General features: G+C 54.8%; 1 protein-coding gene across 1 annotated transcript; it reads right to left on the bottom strand.

The window, feature by feature from the left end:
• Positions 1 to 4,874: 4,874 nt before the first annotated feature.
• On the bottom strand, positions 4,875 to 13,514 carry SLC46A1 (solute carrier family 46 member 1). The gene is made up of 5 exons (XM_029082502.2): positions 13,287 to 13,514; positions 10,384 to 11,236; positions 9,275 to 9,358; positions 7,042 to 7,198; positions 4,875 to 5,917 (listed from the first exon to the last, which is right to left on the bottom strand). The coding sequence occupies exons 1-5, from the start codon at positions 13,512 to 13,514 to the stop codon at positions 5,860 to 5,862; spliced, it is 1,380 nt and encodes a 459-aa protein (XP_028938335.1). The 3' UTR covers positions 4,875 to 5,859.
• Between the last annotated feature and the right edge of the window lie 8,479 nt (positions 13,515 to 21,993).

Raw genomic sequence — 21,993 nt, 5'->3', positions numbered from 1 at the left:
GGATTAGAACCCACGACCTCTGACTCCCAAGCCCCGGCTCTTGCCACCGAGCCAGGCTGCTTCTCAATAAGAGATAAGAAACCTTGACCATCTGAGCGCCTGTGGATTGTCACTGCAGGGTGGGAAGGGTGGGGTGGGCCAGACCTGGTGGGGGGGGGGGTGGGTCCGGGGGCACCCCGGGTGCAGGAGAACAGCCATCCGGGGACGGCCCCGGAGACAGAGAAGCAGCACGCCGTGCCGGACACGGCACCGGGGCCCGGGAGTCAGAAGGACGTGGGTTCTAATCCCCGCTCCGCCACTTGTCCGCTGTGTGACCTCGGGCCAGTCCCTTCACGTCTCTGGGCCTCAGTTCCCTCATCTGGAAAATGGGGATTAAGACTGTGAGCCCCACACGGGCCAGGGACAGGGTCCAACCCGGTTCGCCTGTACCCTCCCCGGCGCTTAGTACAGGGCCTGTCACGTAGGAAGCGCTTAATGCTGTCATTGTTATAGGAGAGGAAGCAGGAACTCTCCTTTTTTATCCAATGCACCTGAGCCTGTGCCAGGGAGTTCCTCTCCTGCCGAAGAGCTGGCAGAGGCTGGGGTTCCCAGGGCCTCCGGGCCTGGCCGGCTGGGTGGCGACTAGCCTCCGGAGGGCACTCCAGGGCTAGCCGGCAGAGCCTCTAGCTTGCCAGGGGTGGCCGGTGGCCAGTGGCCAGTGCCTCCCCTCTCCCCTTCCTTTTTACGGTGAACAGTACTCACCGCTTGAGTCCTTCCCGGCAGCCGAGCATAACGGCGAAGAGCTCTCCCTGGGCCAGGCACTACAGTGGATAGTCAACTGTCTTTACTGAGCGCTCGCCGTGTGCAGAGCGCTGTACTAAGCGCTGGGGAGAGTACAGTAGCGTATAACGGACACATCCCCCGCCTGATATGAACTTCGAGTCTAGGAGGGGAGACGCTGTCTCCCCGGCTCTAGACCGTAAGCCCACAGTGGGCAGGGAAGGTGACTATTTATCGCCGTACTGTACCCTCCGAAGCGCTTAGCACAGTGGGTTGAGTGCCCAATAGATACGACCGAATGAATTCTAAATAAATAAAATTACCGATATGTACTTAAGTGCTGTGGGGCTGGGGGTTGGGGGTGAATAAAGGGAGCAAGTCAAGGCGGGGCAGAGGGAGTGGGAGAAGAGGAAAGGAGGGTTTAGTCAGGGAAGGCCTCTGGGTGGAGATGTGCCTTCAGTAAGGCACTGTCTCCCCCAACCGTCTCAACTGTTTCATCCTGTTGGTTCTGACCCAAGAGGGGAGCAGAATGCCCCCGACAAACCCAGTGCGGGGGACACTTCCCCCCGGCAGATCACTTACCCGGGCCAGTTCAGGCGCTGAGTCAGGCCGACCTGAACCGGAGTTTCGCCCCCACGTCGAAGATTCCTCCCCGTCGGCTCCAGGACACGGGTGGCGTTTTTTCAGTGTATCATCACCTCTGAGCTTTGCTTCTGAAAAGATCTTTACTCAGGTGGCCCGGGTGTAGATTCCCATCAGTCGCTGGCACCCTGGAGACCTAGTTATTTACGGGAGGGCCTTACCCGCTCCTGGGTCCTCCTCCTCCTACAGAAACCCATGCCCAACCTGGGAAGGGGCCCAGAGAGCGTCCTGGGGGGCTGAGGTCCGGCCCCTCAGAGGATCCCTCTCCCCCAGGACCCTAGAAAGGCCCTAGACTGCAACGCTAACTCGCGGGACATGCCACCGTGTCCTTATCCCGGGTGGCTCTCTCCTCTGACCCGGCCCCACCAACCTCGCCCCCGGCCTCCGTCACTCGTGTCCCAGAGAGAAAGATCCATGTCAGGAGTCCACAGAAACTCCAGAGAGGAACTTCCTCACCCCGTTCCTCACCGTGGGGAACACCATCAAGAGGGTTCCCTCCCTAGGGGTTGGTCCTGGGGGCCACCAAACTCTACAGAGCTCCTTGGGTTTCTCCAGCTGGCCGGGACTGCCCTCAAGGCGGGAGAGGGCAGGGAAGGCGGGAGGGAAGTGGGGATCGGCAAATCCCTGGGTGCCCGCGGGGACCAGGGGCTAGGTCCGGGTGGCAGGCTTTCTTTAGCCTTGGCTCACCCCTTGGTGAGGACAAAGCGCTGACCCCTGCTCTTCCTATGGACTTTAATCCACTCACCTTTGGATCGGCTTGTTCTGTGAGAAGGGCCCGGAGTCGAGACCCAGAGACTGGAAAAGTGGCCTTTACTCCTTGGCCCGGCACAAACACGGGAGATTTTTTCAGCTTAATATACCACTTGGGTGTTGGCTCTCCCGGGTGCCAGTTTCCCGCCCACATTCCTGCACCCCGGCTACCGGCTCCCCGTCCTCCTGCTTCCTGGCCCCTCGGGCCCAAAACATCCTATTTTCTTGAAGTCACTCGGAGGTGGATGTTGGCTCCTGAGTGAGCAGACATCACGTCCTGGTTCCCTGGAAGACCCTTCTGGTTCCGAGGGGAGAAACCTCTCCAGCCTGGTCCCTGCCCTCCAGGGCCCAGGCCCTGCTTCAGCCTGTCGGGTCGCCCTAGTCGGCGGCACCCATCGTTCGGAGGGTGATTCTGCTCGGGGTTAGTGCTCGGAGGAGCCGAGAGGATTAGGCTGAGGGGCTGAGGCTGAGCCTTGGTAGTGGGGGAGGGAAAGGGGGGAAGCCGAGGGTTCGTTAGCACCCCGCATCCCCCGGGCTAGGCAACTGCTTGGAAGTGGCCAGCAAAGCTAGGACCTCAGGAGGCCTTAGGGAAGGAGCCGTGAAGGCGGGAAAGGGAAAACCGTCAGCCGGGGTGGAAGCGGAGGGGAAGAAAAATGATCTGTGGTGGGAGGTCCCGGGGGACGTCTGAGGTGCCCGGCCTCCCTTTGGCATGCGGCGTTTTCCACGGCTGTGCATCGAATGCCCAGCGGTAGGTCGCGGGCTGAGGAAATGGGTAATGAAAAGGAAGAGAAGGGACAAACCCCCTTTTTACGGTATTTGTTTTTACTACCGTTTTATTATTTATTAAAAACTTACTTTGTGCCAGGTACTGTACTAAGCACTGGAATAGATAAACGATAATCGGGTTGGTCCCAGTCCCTGTCCCACACGGGGTTCACAGTCTCAATCCCCATTTTAGAGACGCGGTAACGGAGGCCCAGAGAAAAGCAGATAAGTGGTGGAGTCGGGATTAGAACTCAGGTCCTTCTGACGCCCAGGCCCTTGCTCTAGGCCATACTGTTAAACTCTTACTTAGCACGAGAAGCAGCACGGCTTAGTGGAAGGAGATCGGGCTCGGGAGTCAGAGGTCGTGGGTTCCAATCCCGCCTCCGCCACTTATCAGCTGTGTGACTTTGGGCAAGTCACTCCACTTCTCCGTGCCCTCCAGTTACCTCATCTGTAAAATGGGGACGAAGACTGTGAGCCCCACGTGGGACAACCTGATTACCTTGTATATATTTTCGTTACCCTATTTATCTTGTTAATGAATTGTACATCGCCTTGATTCTATTTAGTTGCCATTGTTTTTACGAGATGTTCTTCCCCTTGACGCTGTTTAGTGCCATTGTTCTTGTCTGTCCGTCTCCCCCGATTAGACTGTAAGCCCGTCAAACGGCAGGGACTGTCTCTATCTGTTGCCGACTTGTTCATCCCAAGCGCTTAGTACAGTGCTCTGCACATAGTAAGCGCTCAATAAATACTATTGAATGAATGAATGAATTGTATCTCCCCCAGCGCTTAGAACAGTGCTTGGCACATCGTAAGCGCTTAACGGATACCATAATTATTATTATTACTTTGTGCCAATGCTGTTCTAAACCCTGGGCTAGGTACAAGATAATTAGTTTGGACATAGTCCCTGTCCTTCACGGGGCTCACAATTTAAGGGTTTTTGATCCCCCTTTTACATTTGAGGAAACAGAGGCACTGAGAAGTTAAATGACTTGCCCCAAGTCACAGTGCCAGCAATCGACTTGCTTTTGCGAGTGTCCATCTGTCCATATCTACGGGCGGGTAGGATTTTAAGATGGGAACATCTAGGGAGAAGGGAAAGGAGCTGGCGCCTTGTCTTTCCTCCCGGCCATATCCTTCAAGTAATTGCCCACTAACCCTCTCATCCTCGCGGAAAGACCGAGAAATAGTGAAAAGAAGTCCACAGAAACAGTGGAATCAATGAGGGGAAAGAGCACCGAGGAGGAGAGCGGAAGACCAAGGCGCCGCATTAAGGATTAAAGCGCTCTGCCTGACAGGAGCTTCTGACTGCACTAGTCATAGAAGGAACCATAAAGTTGAACTACTTATTAACAACTTGGGGGACCTGGGACAGGGAATGAGGAAGAGATAGGAGCCGCTCCTCAAAACAAAAGCCTCAGCAAAATCCTCACGCCCCCAAACTGCTTAGGAGACAGAAACAAGGGGGGAAGTGTGGGCGGGAGGAGAAGGGACAATATGGCACCGCCGTAAAATGCAGCGGTCAGGCTGCTGGCTCAGGCTTTCGCTATCAGCTGCCTCACTTTACCTGGTGTGGCTTGAGAGGAAGGTGATGGGGAGGGGAACTTCGCCGCCGTAAAATGCAGAGGTCAGGCTGCTGGCTCAGGCTGTGGCTATCAGCTGCCTCGCTTTACCTGGTGGGGCTTGAGAGGAAGGTGATGGGGAGGGGAATTTCGAGCCCCAAAGGACCCCTTGTCCCGGAGCTGGGAACTTAAGTGTTCTGAGGTCTCTCTAGACTCTAAGCTCCTTTTGGGGAGGGAAAGCCTCTACAAATTCTGTTGTATTCTCCCAGTGTATTCTAGGCACAGAGTAATCACTCAATAAATACCACTGAATGATTGACTGATTGGTGCCCCCCCCCCACCCCAGCTTACAGACCCTGGAATGGAGGGAGCAATGAATCCCAAACTGAGTCAGCTTCACCGTTTTATTATATCTCGACTGACTAATAATAATCACACTCCCGATAACGGTAATAATACCCGCGGTACTAGTTAATTGCTTCCTATGGGCCAGGCACTGACCTAGGTGCTGGGGAAAATACATGTCGATCAACTTGGACACAGTCCCCGTCCCTCTGGAGGCCCAGAGCCCCAGAGGGAGGGAGAACAAGTATGACAGATGAGGAACCTGAGGTCCAGAGAAGTCAAGTGACTTGCCTAAGGTCACACACGGCAGGCAGGCGGCAGAGCTGGGATTAGAACACAAGCCCCCTGCGTCTTTCCACCAGGCTCTGCTGCGGGACCAGGGGCATAAGGCTCTTGCCGGCAGGACTGTTGAAGGATGATCCCAAGAAAGCCTATATCCTGAATTCCTTTATGATCAAGACCTCCTGATGGGATCTCAAACTATAAAATGAAAACCTATATAATGAATTCCTTTATGATCACAACCTTCCGATCAGATCTCAGGAAACTACACTGACAGACCCTCTCCCCCTATATCGCTACCGAATCGGCACTTTCGGTCAGACATTGGATCTCAGCCCCCTTCCCCCAATCTTTCACCGTGATTTAAGCTCCTTGAACACTCCCGGGGTGCTTGGGGACATTCTAAAGTTTGGGTCGGCCTGCCCCATCTCCTGAGGACATATATCTTGGGGACCGAGGAGAAGAGGTTTCCGGATCCTGCTGGTGCTCAGAGAAGCCTAAATAGCTGGCCCCTCTCCTCGTGCAGCTGCCTGAGAAAATCACTGGCATCATCTTAAGCTATATGGCCTCTTCGCCAGGAACCCTCTCACCTCCCTCTCTGAGGCCAGGAGAACCTGGGCTGTGGTCCCGCGGTCCGCAAAGGGGCGGCTTCAAATCAGCATGGCTTCTTTCTGATTCTGCCGGTCAGATCACCTGGACGGGATCTCACTGTCTCTCTTCCGACCGGCTCCCGGAGAGCCCGGCTCCATCAGGAGGTGTCCACGTAGTGCTGGTAGTCGGGTTTTGGGTCAAGGACTGCCAACATCCTGAGGGAAAAGGGGAAGTGAAATGCACAGGCAGGTAAGGGGACCTCTTCCTGCAGGGGAGAGGGAGGCACGCAAATGGAGAACCCGAGGTGACCCCTCTGCCGGCGTCTGGCCTCTAGCTGGAACACCCAGGTCTTCCCTCCCTCCCCTGGGCCTCGCGGGGAAAAGGAGGAACCTCGGGGCTTGGGGAGAGGCCTCCCTCCAAGAGTGGGTCCAGGGGATCTCGACCAGATGCTTGACCCCGAGGTAGCCGCTGTCCAGGCAACTCTTTCCGGGGGCTTTCTCTAAGCACTGGCAGTGGGGTAGGCGATGGGTCGCGCTCATTCCCTTTTGTTCCTCATCCTCGACATCCGCCAGGCTCTGGGAGGGAAGGGCTCTGGCTGAGGCCTATACTGGGGGAGGCTGTCGCTGCTGCCTCCCTCCAGCACCGGGAAGCTCAGCCCAGGGTGGGGAGGGGCACAAAAAACCAACCTCCTCACCATGGGGGCTAAAGTGAGGTGCCCCGTTTCTGGTCAGACCGCCTGTGGCGGGCCTCCGGCGCACACCGCCAAAGCCCCTCTGAGGTGGGTCGGTGCTCCTCCCCACCCCCGAGCATCCCAGAAGATTGGGCCGTGGGCCGGGGATGGGGCACAGAGTACTCCTGCAAAGCCAGAACAGGAAACTGACAAGACGGAGTCAGAGAAGGTGCTTGGTCAGGGAGAGAAGAACATCAAAGAACCTTGGAGCCATTTCACCCTCACCCCCACAGCTCCTGTTTCAGTTAGGAGAGGGCTTGAGAGAAAGACTTGGATACTTAAACTACCCTGGCCGCCACAGCACTTAAGCTCGTATCTTTTGGCTCTACTGCTTCCTCCGACCTCTAATTTATTTAAGTGTCTGTCTCCCCTGCTAGTCCGTCAGCTCCTTGAGGGCAGGGACCAGGTCTGCTGATTCTACTGCCCTCTCCCAGGTGCTCAGCACAGCACTCTGCACCTGGTAGGTGATCAAGAAATACTACGGACTGCCTGACTGACCGGAACATTTGGGGACCCGTCCTGGGTCCCCCATTTGGAATCTGGACTTGGAGAAGAGCTCGCCTCGGGCCGCCTCCTCAGGGGGAGCCCCGCCGGTCCAACGGACCTTACCCGATCAAAGAAGCCGGGATGAGGAGGATGACGGCTCCCAGGAGGAAGGGGAATCCCTTCATGAAGTTCAAGGTGGCGGGGTAGAGGGAGTTGAAGATGCCGGTGGCTGTTAGCAGGCAGAGTCCTTCCACGCAGGCAAGGGATGCAAAGAGAGCCCCTGGAAGAAAACCGAAGATACAGCTGGACATTGGGGGCGAGTCAAGGGGTCCCGTGAAGGGGCTTGGAGGCAAATTCTCACGCGGAGCTGAGAGCAGCCAGGAAGTTCTCGGCACAGATGATGATTATGGTGTTTGTTGAGCGCTTACTACGTGCCAGGCACCGTGCTTATCGGTAACGTCCTCAGCCCCAGGTTGCCTGCCTTCTCTGCACCGCCCTCCCCTTCACATTCGACAGACGATCACTCTCCCCACCATCACAGCCTTAACGAAGGGACATCTCCTCCAAGAGGCCTTCCCTGACGGAGCCCTCCTTTCCTCTCCTCCCACTCCCTTCTGCGTCGCCCTGACTTGCTCCCTTTATTCACCCCTCCCTCGGCCCCACGGTGCTCACGCGATTTACTTATTTATATTAACTTCTGTATCCCGTGCTAGACTGCAAGTTCCTCGAGGGCAGGGAACGTGTCTACCGACTCTGTTATATCGTCCTATTGTCCTCGCCCAAGCGCCGAGTACAGAGCTCAATAAAAACGACCGATTGATTGGTATTTTGGCAAGCTGGCTTCTGAGGGTTCTTAGATCACCGAACTCTACCGCGTTAAGAAAAATCCACTTGCGGGGAGGTTCCGTGCAACAAGTCCCAGGGGCTGCTTTCATGGTCAGAGATGAATAATCCGTTTTGGCTGTGTAGGCAACTGGGACTCTTAAGGGGCTTGTTGGCCCAGGATAATGATGCTCTGGGGCTCCCATCTGAGCTCAGGCAGGCTCCCGCCTCCCCGGGGTCCCTGGGCTCGGCCTTCCTGGCTCGCTACACTTCTGTTTTGGCTAAGCCCAGGAGAGGACCCCGTGGCTTCTACTATTCCACAACTGCACCTTGATTAAAAAGCGCGACGTGGACGGAAACCAGGCCCGGCGAGGAGAGAGACGGAGGACCGGCTGCCTGGCCCCTGACTACCAACTCTGTTGAATCGTACTCTCCCAAGCACTCAGTACAGTGCTCTGCACGCGGGAAGCGCTCACTAAATACCGCCGATCGACTGAAGGGGGAAAACCCCGAAGACTACAGCCGGAGAGCGGGCTGGGCCCGAGAGAGAAATGAGAGCGCGCAGTCCGGGGCGGCTGCCAAATGGCGTGCTGGGTAAATCAGGCAGGGAGACATTCAGTCTGTCGACAAACCCCTCCGGTTTTCCTCCGTGATCCTTCACAGAGCCGCCCCTTCCTCTCCATCTTAACGGCCACCACGTTCATCAAGTCGCAGACTCCCGTGTCGGCCGCCTCGCCGGTTTCCTTGCCACCGGCCTCTTCTCTTTCCGGTCCAGACTTCACTCTGCTGCCTAGTCCGTTCTCCTAAAACATCACTCTGCATATATCTCCCATTCCTCCAAAACCTTCAATAATTGCCCACTCTGCAATGAATAGAAATGCCTGACAAGGAGAGGCAGGATTGCCTAGTGGACAGAGCGCGGAACTGGGAGGTCAGTAAGCTCCCTGTGGGCAGGGAATGTGTGTGTTAACTGTTGTACTCTCCCAAGCGCTCAGCTCGGTGCTCTGCACACGGCAAGGGCTCAATACATACGACCGAATGAATGAGGAGGCTCGGTTCTCGTCCTGGCTCTGCCCGCTTGTCCGTTGGGGGACCTTGGGAAAGTCACTTAAAATTCTCTGGGTTTCAGTTTCCTCATCTGTGAAATCCAGGGATAAAATCCCTGCTCTCGCACCCTCTTAGACCGTGAACCAATGTGGAACAGGGACTGTGTCCAATCTCGGTATCTCGATCCACCCCGAAGCTTATTAACTATCATCATCATCGTTACTATTAACAGCTTTAAGGCACCGCATCGGCTCTCTCCCTTTTCCTATCCCCTCTCTGCTATTCCACTCCCCGTTCCTCCATAAATCACCTCCTCACTGGGCCTCATCTCCCCGTTCCTACCCTGAACCTCCTTGACCTTGCTGCTGCTGCCCACCCCCAGTTCTCCTCCGGGACTTCAGGAAGAGTCAGGGAGCAGTGCGACGTCCAGACCCACCGCAGCCCAGCCTTCCGGAGGCGGGTGTGGGTACGGATAGGGAATCCTTACCCTGCTCTTCCTCGCCAACCAACTTGGAGAGTTTTGACCGGATGACTGGGGTGCAGGCCAGTGAGAGAAAGAGGAGACCGTAGCCTGTTGGAATACAAACAGACACGTTAGCGTCATGCCCTGACCGGGTGGGGTGGATGGCGGGGGTGTTAATAACAAATACCTTCAGCACGGGGGATTTGAAGGTAGGGAAGCAGACGGTCTAGTGGAAAGAGTCAGAGGACCAGGGTTCTAATCCCAGCTCTGCCCGCTGTCTGCTGGGTGACCTTCTCTGATCCTCATTTTCCTCAACTGTAAAATGGGGATTCAATCCCTGTTCTCCCTCCTACTTAAAAACTGAGCCCCGTGTGGGACGGGGACTGTGTCCAACCCGATCAGCTTGTATCTTCCCTCTAGACTGTAAACTCGTTGTGGGCGGGGAACGTGTCTGCCCACTCTGTCGGACTGTACGCTGCCGAGAGTTTAGAACAGCGCTCTTCACCCAGAAAGTGCTCAGTAATGGTGATGAAGTTGATGGTACTTGACACTTAGTAAGCGCTTAATAAACAAATAAAGATCAAAAAGAACTTCCCCTGGATTAACTGAGGCAGCTGGGGCCTTGATGGTGATGAAGTTGAACGGTACTTGACACTTAGTAAGCGCTTAATAAACAAATAAATAAAAGATCAAAAAGAACTTCCCCTGGATTAACTGAGGCAGCTGGGGCCATTTCGAGTGGAGACCAAAGGCGGATGACTCTCTTTACACGATCAATCAATCAGTCATACTTATTGAGTGCTTACTGTGTGCAGAGCACTGAACTAGCACTCGGGAGGGTACGATATAACAGTATAACAGGCGGTAGATCCACGCCCCGCCCGCAATGAGCTTACAGTCCAGAGGACCGCGACGGGGAGGGCGGTGGAACGGTCAGAATGATCTTGAAATCGCTCTCTCAGTAGATCTTACACCCCGGGACCCTTCTCCTTCCGTGCGGTGAAGACACCTGCCGGGACCGCCCCTCCGGCTCTTGGCCGTTTCGCCCAGAAACTGCCCTTCCGGCTCTTCCGGGCGGGCGGCGACCCCCGCCCCGCCGGCCTCCGCTCCGGGCACGAGAGCGGCCCACCCACCTGCGAACATCACTGGGGTCGTCGTGGCCACCGAGATGACCACCAATCCCACGATGTTGGAGGCGAGGCTGATCTCCGCCACCCAGCTGTCCTCCAGGCACAGCTGCAGAGCCCGCAGGCCCCCCAGGCTGGTGAGGTAGGCCAGGTGCAGGGCCGCCGAGCCGTAGCCAATCAGGTCGGACCCCCAGCAGAGGGGCGAGCTCAGCTCGTAGAGGACGAAGACGTCCCTGGCGCCGAAGTGGACGGTCACCACCAGGAAGAAGGCCAGGGAGTAGAGGGCCAAATGCTTCCGGGATTTCTCAGGGCCAGGGGCGGTGTAGAGAGCCAACACCGCCCGGTAGTGCCGGAGGGTGAGGAGCCGGGCCGGCCGGGGTTCCCTCACCGACTCGCGGAAGCCGAAGGCCGCGTACACCACCGCGGTGACCTGCACTGCCAGAACCAGCCAGAAAGGGTTGACGAAGCCCTGAGCGCGGAGCCAGTGACCGCCGACGACGCCCCCCAGCATGCCCGCTACGCCCAGGCACGCCTCCAACACGGCCACCCGGAAGGTCCGGGCGTCCCGGGCGCTGACGTCCGCCACGGCGGCGAAGCCCCCGGCCAGCACGCCGTTGTAGTCCCCGCAGAGGCCGCTCAGCAGGCGTCCCAGCAGGAGGAAGCCGACGTGGAGTCGCAGGGTCACGACCAGGAGGGACAGGGCAGCCTGGAGGGCCAGGCCGGCCGTGGCCAGGACCAGAAGCGGCCGCCGCCCCACGCTGTCGCTCCAAGGCCCCAGGAGGGTGGAGGAGAAGAGGCCCACGAGGAAGCCGCTGAGGTTGATGTACAGGCTCCAGTGGGAGGTCTCGGTCTCCACTTCCTAGGGAAGAATCCATCGATCTATCGGTGGAATTGACCGAGCGCTTACCGTACGCAGAGCCCTGAACCGCTCTTGGGAAAGTACGATACGTTAGAGATGGTAGACACGTTCCCTGCCCTCGGTGAGCTAACGGTCTGGAGGCCCATGGTCACGGGACATTAAGTTGGCTTTCCTCTCTTGGCAGAAATTTCTCCACCTGGCTGGGATCTTAAAAGAGGGGAGGGCCGAAAGAACGAGACCCCCATGGTCTCGGTTGAATACGAGAGACCTAGAATATGTACAGGGCGGGTTAGAGAAGCAGCATGGCCTAGAGGACAGAGCGTGGACCCGGGATTCAGAAGGACCTGAGTTCTAATTCCACTCCGTCATCTGTCTGCTGTGTGTGTGACCTTGGGCAAGTCACGTAACTTCTCTGTCCCTCGGTTAGCTCAACTGCAAAATGAGGATTAAGACCGCGCGCCCAATGTGGGACAGGGACTGGGCCCGACCTGATTAGCCTGTATCTACCCCAGCACAGCGCCTGGCACAAAGTAAGTACTTAACAAATACCATAAGGAAAAAGAGTCCTATAGGGAGATGGGGCGGGACTGGTCCCGGTCGGAGGTCCTCTCGCTGCCAAGGGCCAGTGCTGCACTGAATGTCACCCGAAAAGGGAACGGCGTCAGGGGCTAGTGGAAGGAGCGTAGGACTGGAAGTCGGAAGATCTGGATCCCGCCATTTGCCTGCTGTGAGACCCTGGGCAAGTCACTTCACTTCTCTGCGCCTCGGTTTCCTCACTTGGGGGTCAAATACCCGTTTTCTCTTCCCCTCAGACCGTGGACCCCGTATGGGACAGAGACCGCGTCCGATCTGATTGCTTCGGTGTCTAGCACGGTCTCGGCCCCTAGTGATCCTTTAACGGATGCGACTATTTATTATCATCATCATCATTACCATCGTGATTATACTCCTAAGTACGGTGCCTGGCACATGTTAATAATAATAATGATGGCATTTCAGTGCTTACTATGTGCAAAGCCTCACAATCTTCATCCCCATTTTACAGATGGGGGAAACTGAGGCCCAGAGAAGTTAAGTGACTTGCCCAGAGTCACAAGTGGCAGAAGCGGGATGAAGCACTTAATAAACACCACCGGGATTTATTTAAGACCGTAAACTCGTTGCGGGTAGGGGACGTGTCTCCTTACTGTCGTCGTGTACTCTCCCAAGTGCTTAATACAGGGGTCCGTACGCAATAAGCGCTCGAAAAATAGGACTGAATGAACGAACGCGTAAAGCAGCGTGGCCCAGAAGAAGGAGCCCGGGCTTAGGGGTCAGAAGTCATGGGTTCTAATCCCGGCTCCGCCACCTGTCAGCGGGGTGACTTTGGACTTCACTTCTCGGGGGCCTCGGTCCCCTCATCTGGAAAATGGGGATGAAGACCGGGAGCCTCACGGGGGACGCCCGATGACCCTGAATCTCCCCCGGCGCTTAGGACAGTGCTCGGCACATAGTAAGTGCTTAATAAATACCAACATTATTATTATTATTATTAATAATGGGAAGAATGTGCTCCCTCACGCCCCGCCCCTCAGGACCTGACAGCCCCCTCCCCTCACGGCCCCACCCCTTCCCGTCATGCCCCAGGCCCCCTCTGGGCCTGACCCCGCCCCCTCCCCTCGTGGCCCCGCCCCTTCCCGGCATGCCCCTCCCTCTCCGGCCCTGACTCCGCCCCTCCCCTCGTGCCCCGCCCCTCCGGACCTGACTCAGCCCCCTCCCCTCACGGCCCCGCCCCTTTTCGTCATGCCCCGCCCTCTCCGGCTCTGCCCCCGCCCCTTCCCCGTGGCCCCTCCCTCGCCCCCTCCCATCATGCCCCTCCCCCTCTGGCCCTGACTCCGCCCCCTCCCCTCGTGCCCCGCCCCTCAGGACCTGATTCAGCCCCTTGCTCTCACGGCCCCTCCCCTTCCCATCATGCCCCGCCCCCTCGGGCCCTGACCCCGCCCCTCTCTTCACGGCCCCGCCTTCTCCGTCTCCGACCCCGCCCGCCCCCCCCCCCCCCCCCCCCCGGCACCTGCCGCCCGGCTTCGTCGCTGCCGTTGGTGCAGCCCCCGGCGCGGCCGGTGCCGTTGTAGCCGCGGTCGTCGCCGAGGCGCCACCAGAGGTACTGGGTGGCCAGCGGCGCCTGCAGCATCAGCGCCAACGACGCCAGGAAGAGCAGCGGCTCCACGGGGCCGCGCCGCAGCCGGGCGCGCGCCCCCACCCCGCCGGGGGAGGCCGCGGGGCGCGCGCGCTCCTCCATGGCGCGCGCGACCCCGCCCCGACGGCCCCCTGCGCCTGCGCGCGCCCGGCCGGAAGTGACGTCACGGCGGCCCAGGGGTGGCCACCCCGGCCCGGGCCCGAGGGCCTGAGGGGAAAAGGCCGGCGCTCTTAATGGTTAATTAGGTCGGTATTTGTTAAGCGCCGTCTCTCTGCAGAGCACGGTGCTAAGCGCTGGGGGACTACCAGGGTCATCAGGTGGTCCCACGGGAGGCGCCCAGTCTTCACCCCCATTTGCCAGATGAGGTCACTGAGGCCCGGGGAAGCGACTCGCCCCCAGGCCCCCAGCTGCCAAGTGGCAGAGCCGGGATTCGAACCCACGACCTCTGACTCCCAAGCCCGGGCTCTTTCCGCTGAGCCACGCCGCGTCAAGCGCTTGGGGAAAGGACCAGGCCAGCCTAGAGAGGGGCGGCCCTGGCCCGCGTCGAGGTCACCGTCTAATAATAATAATAATAATGTCGGTATTTGTTAATCACTTCCTATGGGCAAAGCCCTGTTCTAAGCGCTGGGGGGGGATACAAGGTGATCAGGTCGGCCCTCATGGGGCTCAGGGTCTTCATCCCCATTTTCCGGATGAGGGGACTGAGGCCCAGAGAAGTGAAGTGACTTGCCCACAGTCACACAGCTGGCAAGTGGCCGAGCCGGGACTCCAAAGCCCGGGCTCTTTCCACTGACCTCTGACTCCCAAGCCCGGGCTCTTGCCACCGAGCCACGCTGTCTAAACCCCGTGGACGCCCCGCTTTGGCCTGGCCAAACCTGCGGAGCCGGGGAAAGACACGAAGGGGCGTCTATTCAGTCATTCGTATTTATTGGGGCGCTTACTGCGCGCAGAACACTGGACTGAGGCTTGGGAAGTGCACTTAGGCAACAGATAAGAGATGATCCCTGCCCAACAACGGGCTCACAGTCCAGAAGGGGGGAGACTGACAACAATCAAAACCAAACCAGTAGACCGGCCTCCAGGCACTGTGATGGCTGACTTCACGGATGGTATCTGTTAAGCGCTTACTACGTGCCAGACACTGTGCTAAGCGTGGGGTCGATGCAAGCAAGTAGGGTTGGACACAGTCCCCGTCCCACGTGGGGCTCAGATAGTCTCAGATCCCCGTTTTACAGATGAGGGAATTGAGACACAGAGAAGGGAAGTGACTTACCCAAGGTTACACAGCGGGCAAGTGGCAAAGCGGGGGTTAGAACCCATGACCTTCCGCCATGCTGCTTCTCCAAAACTTGGACTTCTCTAGAAATTTTAGATCCGCGGTGCAATAAACCATTCAGCCGCACCCCGGGAGCTGTTGAGGGGGACAGTAGCCAGGGTCAGTCGGTCAGCTAATCTTATTTATTGAGCGCTTACCGTCTGCAGAGCACTGTGCTAAGTGCTTGGCCAATACCACAACACCAATACCACAACACCACAATACCACAACAGACATATTCCCCGCTGGGGTGATGATTGCTGACAGTCCCCCCAGCAACCTCTTGTCCCACTTCATCCTCCTGATACCCGTCCACTTCAAACCGTCCCTATCTGTCAGGCTCGGGGCTAGGGATTCCCCATTATTCCCTTTTTGAGAGCTTACTATATGCAGAGCCCCGTACTAAATGCTTAGGATGATACCACACGACAGAGTTAGCAGACACGTTCCCTGCTCGCCACGAGCTTATATAGCCAAGCCCCAGGGCCTGAGCTTCGGGTTTCCCTGTTAAAATAACTAACCCAACCCATAATATTTAGTGAGCCTCCTAGAGTGTGCAAAGCCCTGCGCAAAGCAATTAGAAGAGTACCCTAAAACCAACAGACACGGTCCCCTCCTCAAAGCGCTTGCAATCTTATGGGGAAATCGTTGGTGGGAAATAAGGAAACAGGAGGAAAGATATAGATAATAGTTATGGTTCTTGTTAAGCGCTTACCACGGGCCAAGCACTCAGGTAGATACAAGGTAATCAGGTTGGACATGGTCCCTATGGGTTCACACTCTTAATCCCCATTTTACAGATGAGGTAACTAAGGCCCAGAGAAGTGAAGCAACTTTCCCGAGTTCACACAGCAGACGTGGCAGAGTCCGGATTAGAACCCACGACCTTCTGACTCCCAGGCCCGTGCTCTATCTACTAAGCCACGCTGCTGGTAATGGCAGGAATATGGAGAAATTAATCAATAAAAGAGGACATCTCCCTCTAGGGCTGTAACTAATTTCTCTAATCCTTTCAATTGGTCTCTGCTGGATCCCTGCCAGTTTCTCCTTTGGAAAGTGCTATGACTAATACTACAGTGAGGAGCTAAGCAGAGGAGAGCAAAGAATTCTGACTTTGGCATATCATTCCTGATAACAATAATAATAATAATGCTGGTATTTGTTAAGGGCTCGGTATGTTCCGAGCACTGCACTAGAGCTGGGGTAGATCAATCAATCAATGGTCAATCAATCACTGGTATGTACTAAGTGCTTGGGCGAGTAGGGTACAAAATTGTAGTTATAGATGATCCCAGGCCATAAGGGCTTACCGATTCTTTCTCTTTCTTCTTTTATGTCCTCTCTCAAGAGGCAATCTGCCACCTGTTTTCAAAATCTACCCCCCCACCCCCTCCCAATTCCCAATTTGCAATTTGCAGGTGTCCCTCTGGGTCCCCTTCATTTCTCACTCTACATTCACAAGACCGTCTAATAATAATCACGTTGGCATTTGTTAAGCGCTTACTATGTGCAAAGCACTGTTCTAAGCGCTGGGGAGGATACAAGGTGATCAGGTTGTCCCACGTGGGGCTCCCCGTCTTCATCCCCGTTTTCCTCCCCGTTTTCCAGGTGAGGTCACTGAGGCGCGGAGAAGTGAAGCGACTCACCCAAAGTCACACAGCTGACAAGCGACGGAGCTGGGATTTGAACCCATGATCTCTGACTCCCCAGCCCGGGCTCTTGCCACTGAGCCACGCTGCTTCTTCCCCGATAAGTTCGTTGTGGGTGGGGAATGTATAATATTAGTATATTATAATATATTATATTAGTGTAATATTAGTGTAGTATAATTAGCAGATTCGTAAATTAGTATATCAGTATAATATATTATAATAGATGAATAACTAAATACACTAAATGAAATAGATGAGTAATTTAAATTAAATAGATGAGTAACTAATATTACTATCATATATTATAATAGATATAATATATATGATAGTAATATTAGTTACTAATACTGTTAAATTGTACCCTCCCAAGCTTTTAGTACAGTGCTCTGCACACAGAAAGCGCTCAGTAAATACAACGGACTGACCGACTGGCTTACTTCCTTGGGGAGCTGTTCCACTCCCACAGCCTTAACTACAGATGCCTTCCAAAATCTACCCTGAAACTTTCTTCTGCAGCCAGCATCTCAAAACCAATCAGTTGTATTTATTGAGCACTTAAGCATGCAGACCACTGTACTAAGCGCTTGGCGAAGTACAATACAACCGAGTTGGTAGACACAATCCCTGCCCATAAGGGGTTTGCAATCTACAAGAGCCCTCTCCTCCACCTAACAGGTCCATCACAATTGACACCACCACCCCCCTCCCTGTTCCTCTAGCCCGTAACACCGGCATTATCCTTGACTCCTCCCTCTCATTCTCATCAGGAAAGAGCTGGGGCTTGGGAGTCAGAGGTCATGGGTTCTAATCCCGCCTCTGCCGCTTGTCAGTTGTGTGACTTTGGGCGTGTCAGTTGTGTGACTTTGGGCGAGTCACTTCACTTCTCTGGGCCTCAGTTCCCTCATCTGTAAAATGGGGATTAAGACGGTGAGCCCCACGCGGGACAACCTGATCACCCTGTATTTCCCCCCCCCAGCGCTTAGAACAGTGCTTTGCACACAGTAAACACTTAACAAATACCATCACCATCGTTATTATTACTATTATCTCTCCCACCACCAGCTTCTCTCTCACATCCTCCACCCTCACCAGGAACTCTCACTCCCTTTATAACCAAAAGACCACAGCTCTCCCCATCATTAAAACCCTTCTACAATCACGTCACCAGGAAGCCTTCCCCGATTCATTTCTCGTCTACTCAATCAATAATAGTAACAATTATTATGGCACTTGCTAAGTGCTTACCATATGTCAATCGCCGTTCTAAGCGCTGGGGTAGATACAAATCATTCAGGTTGGACACAGTCCCCGTCCCACGTGGGGCTCTCGTTCTTAACTCCCATTTTACAGAGGAGGTAACTGAGGCACGGAGAAGTGAAGCGACTTGTCCAAGGTCACACGGCAGACAAATGGTGGAGCCGGGATTAGAACCCAGGTCCTTCTGGCTCCCAGGCCCGGGGAACACCTATCTTTTTCCTACCGTACTTGGATCTAGTCACTCATTCTCCATCCTCTGTTTGCATTGCTCGTTCCTTTGTTCCTAAGAATACTACTTTACACTGACCCTATTAAATTTCAGCTTGTTCAGGAAATTGGGTTAAGAAGGAGTTTGAAGAGCACTCTGTAAGAGAAGATAAAGCTAACGATAAAAGAATCAGGAAGCTGGCTAGGGAATCAGAAGACCTAAGTGAGTGCAGGGAAAAAGGAAAAAAAAAAATCCCGGTGAAAAGGAGATAGGCAGAAGGTTCAATAAATTCTTCAGCTCAGCCTTTACTAAAGAGGACATTGGAGAGATTCTTACACCTCGATTGCATCAGGAGCATTTATGGCGCAATCACCGTGTGCTGGACACTGTACTAAGTCCTTGAGAACATAAAATAGAAGTAAAAAACATAACCCCTGCCCTCAAGGAGTTCACAACCTCCTTGAGGTGCCGCGTTGCCTAGTGGAAAGAGCACTGGCCTCGGAATCGGACGACCCCGGTTCCTGTCAGCTGTGTGACCCTGAGTAAGTCACTTGACTTCCCTGGGCCCCAGTTACCTCCTCTGTAAAATGGTGATTAAGACTGTGATCCCCACGTGGGACATGGATTGGGTCCAACCTGATTAGCCTGTATCCACCCCAGCGCCTAGTACAGTGCCTGGCCCATAATAAGTGCTTAACAAATACCATCAAAAAAAAAAAGAAGCTAATGACAAAGAGGTCAGAGGAACTAAATGAAATTGTGATGACCAAACATGTTCTAGACCGGATTGATAAACTAGCAATAAAAGAGGTGGCCCTGAAGGAGATGAGAGTGTCTATTTCCTCTATCTCATTGATATCACCCCCAATGCCTTTGCCCTCTCCCTCCCTCTGCCCTGGAACTTCCTTCCTCTTCATATTTGACAGGCCACCCCTCTCCCCACCTTCAAAATTCCCCTAAATTCACATTTACGCCCCTCCCCGAGGCCTTCCCTGAGAGCAGAGTGGCCTAATGGCTAGACCCCGGGCCTGGAAGTCGGAGGCTCTGGGTTCTATTCCCCGCTCTGCTGTCTGCCTCCTGACCTTGAGGAAGTCACTTAACTTCCCTGGGCCTCAGCTATGGCATCTGTAAAATGGGGATTAATACTCTGAACCCCACATGAGACAGGGACTGTGTCCAACCTCATTAGCTTGTATCTACCCCAGGGTTTAGTACAGAAGCAGCGTGGCTCAGTGGCAAGAGCCCGGGCTTGGGAGTCAGAGGTCGTGGGTTCTAATCCCGGCTCCGCCGCTTGCCGGCTGTGTGACTTTGGGCAAGTCACTTCACTTCTCTGGGCCTCAGTTCCCTCATCTGTAAAATGGGGATTAAAACTGTGAGCCCCACGTGGGACAACCTGATCACCTTGTATCCCCCAGCGCTTAGAACAGTGCTTTGCACATAGTAAACACTTAACACCACCATTATTATTACAGGGCCTGGCCCATAGTAAGTGCTTAATAAATACCATTCAAAAAAAATGAAGGTGGTAACAAAATCCTGAAGGAGGGGCAGGGTGGTCAAGCGGGAAGAGCAGCGGATTGGACGCCAGGAGTCCCGGCTCTGTCAGTGACCTACCCTGGAATTAGTCCTGCTGTAGACTGTAAGCTCCTTGTGGGGGTGGATCCCATCTATCTGCTCTATTGTAATTCCTCAAGTGCTCAGTAATAATAATAATAATGATGATGGCATTTGTTAAGCGCTTACTATGTGCCTAGCACTGTTCTAAGTGATGGAGTACATACAAGGTGATCAAGTTGTCCCACGTGGGGCTCACGGTCTTCATCCCCCTTTTACAGGGGAGGTCACGGAGGCTCAGAGAAGTGAAGTGACTCGCCCAAAGTTACACAGCTGACAAGCGGTGGAGCCGGGATTAGAACCCATGACCTCTGACTCCCAAGCCCGGGCTCTTTCCAGGGAGCCACGCTGCTTCTCTGTAATAATTACTGTAGGCTGCAGGGACTGAGAATGTTGCAGTGTGGCCGGGGGGTGCATGTGTGTTTGGGGGAGCTGACAGCCCTTAGTCCCAAAGACAAAAATGTCAATATTAATTCATTCAATCATATTTATTGAGCGCTTACTATGTGCAGAGCACTGTACTAAGCGCTTGGAAGGTACAATTCGGCCACAGAATAGGTTTCGGTTCAGCACAAGGCACCCCAGCCTCTAGCCTGAAGGAAATGCGTCTCGTTCCAAGCGCTTAGTACAGTGATCTGCGCATAGTAAGCGCTCGATAAATACGATTGAATGAAATAAATGCTATTGAATGAATGTTATATTATTGATTCATTCAATAGTATTTATTAGCGCTTACTCTGTGCAGAGCACTGTACTAAGCGGAAACAGCGTGGCTCAGTGGAAAGAGCCTAGGCCTCGGAGTCAGAGGTGATGGGTTCGACTCCCGGCTCTGCCACTTGTCAGCTGTGTGACTGTGGGCAAGTCACTTCACTTCTCTGTGCCTCAGTTGCCTCATCTGTAAAAGGGGGATGAAGACAGCCAGGGAGTGCCGGGAGCCATGTGAGGAGGGAGGCGGGGGGGGGGGGGGGGGGCCATCAGGAAGTTAATGGCCCCGGCATTCACTGGCCCTGCTGCCGAAAGAGGGAGAGAAAGAGGGAGAGACCCAGACAATGGGAGCGGAATGCAAGGTGCTTGTGGGTGCTTAAAGGCGCTGGATGGAGGGGATGCCGCCCATGACAAAGGGCAGCCTGGGCATCAAGTCCTCCTTTGTGTGTGTAATAAGAATGTTGGTATTTGTTAAGCGCTTACTAAGTGCAGAGCACTGTTCTAAGTGCTGGGGGAGATCCAGGGTCATCAGGTTGTCCCACGTGAGGCTCCCAGGCTTCATCTCCATTTTCCAGATGAGGTAACTGAGGCACAGAGAATAATAATGTTGGTATTTGTTAAGGGCTTACTATGTGCACAGCACTGTTCTAAGCGCTGGGGTAGACACAGGGGAATCAGCGTGGCGCAGTGGAAAGAGCACGGGCTTTGGAGTCAGAGGTCATGGGTTCGAATCCCAGCTCTGCCACTTGTCAGCTGTGTGACTGTGGGCAAGTCACTTAACTTCTCTGTGCCTCAGTTACCTCATCTGTAAAATGGGGATTAAGACTGTGAGCCCCACGTGGGACATCCTGATTCCCCTCTGTCTACCCCAGCTCTTAGAACAGTGCTCGACACATAGTAAGCGCTTAACAAATACCAACATTCTTATTATTATTAGATTGTCCCACGCGAGACTCCCAGTCTTCATCCCCATTTTCCAGATGAGGTAACTGAGGCACAGAGAATAATAATGTTGGTATTTGTTAAGTGCTTACTATGTGCACAGCACTGTTCTAAGCGCTGGGGTAGACACAGGGGAATCAGATTGTCCCACGCAAGGCTCCCAGTCTTCATCCCCATTTTCCAGATGAGGTAACTGAGGCACAGAGAATAATAACGTTGGTCTTTGTTAAGTGCTTACTATGTGCAGAGCACTGTTCTAAGCGCTGGGGGAGATCCAGGGTCATCAGGTGGTCCCACATGAGGCTCCCAGTCTTCATCTCCATTTTCCAGATGAGGTAACTGAGGCACCGAGAAGTGAAGTGACTTGCCCACAGTCACCCAGCTGCCAAGTGGCAGAGCCGGGATTGGAACCCATGATCTCTGACTCCCAAGCCCGGGCTCTTTCCACTGAGCCACGCTGCTTCAGCGTACGTGTGTGGGTGAGAGAGGGGGATGTCGGCCGGCCCTCTGGCTGGAGGCGGGGGGGAGGTCGCTGCCGCATCTTCCATTCCTCGTAGTGAATGAGGCCTCAGGATGAGCGGCTCTAGACTGGAAGCCCACTGTGGGCGGGGAACCGCTCTGCCCACTCTGTGGCATTGAACTCTCCCAAGTGTTTAGGACAGTGCTCCGTACGCAGTAGGCGTTCAATAAATGCCACGGATCGACTGAGGGCAGAGCCCTTGGAAGAATCCAATAGGTCAGCTGGCACCATCCTTGCCCTCTAGGACTTTATAGCCTAGTGATAGATAATGCCGGGGATACAGCGATGGACCCTTGGACATCTGAAATCCGCACTCACTATCTCTCCCCTCCCCGGTTTATTCACCCCAGATCTGATAATGAGCAGTG

The sequence above is a fragment of the Ornithorhynchus anatinus genome, chromosome 17 (genome assembly GCF_004115215.2).
Source record: "Ornithorhynchus anatinus isolate Pmale09 chromosome 17, mOrnAna1.pri.v4, whole genome shotgun sequence".
Taxonomy (NCBI): Eukaryota; Metazoa; Chordata; class Mammalia; order Monotremata; family Ornithorhynchidae; genus Ornithorhynchus; species Ornithorhynchus anatinus.
The sequence above is the reverse complement of the archived record's forward strand: the minus strand, read 5'-3'. Positions and strand labels throughout refer to the sequence as shown.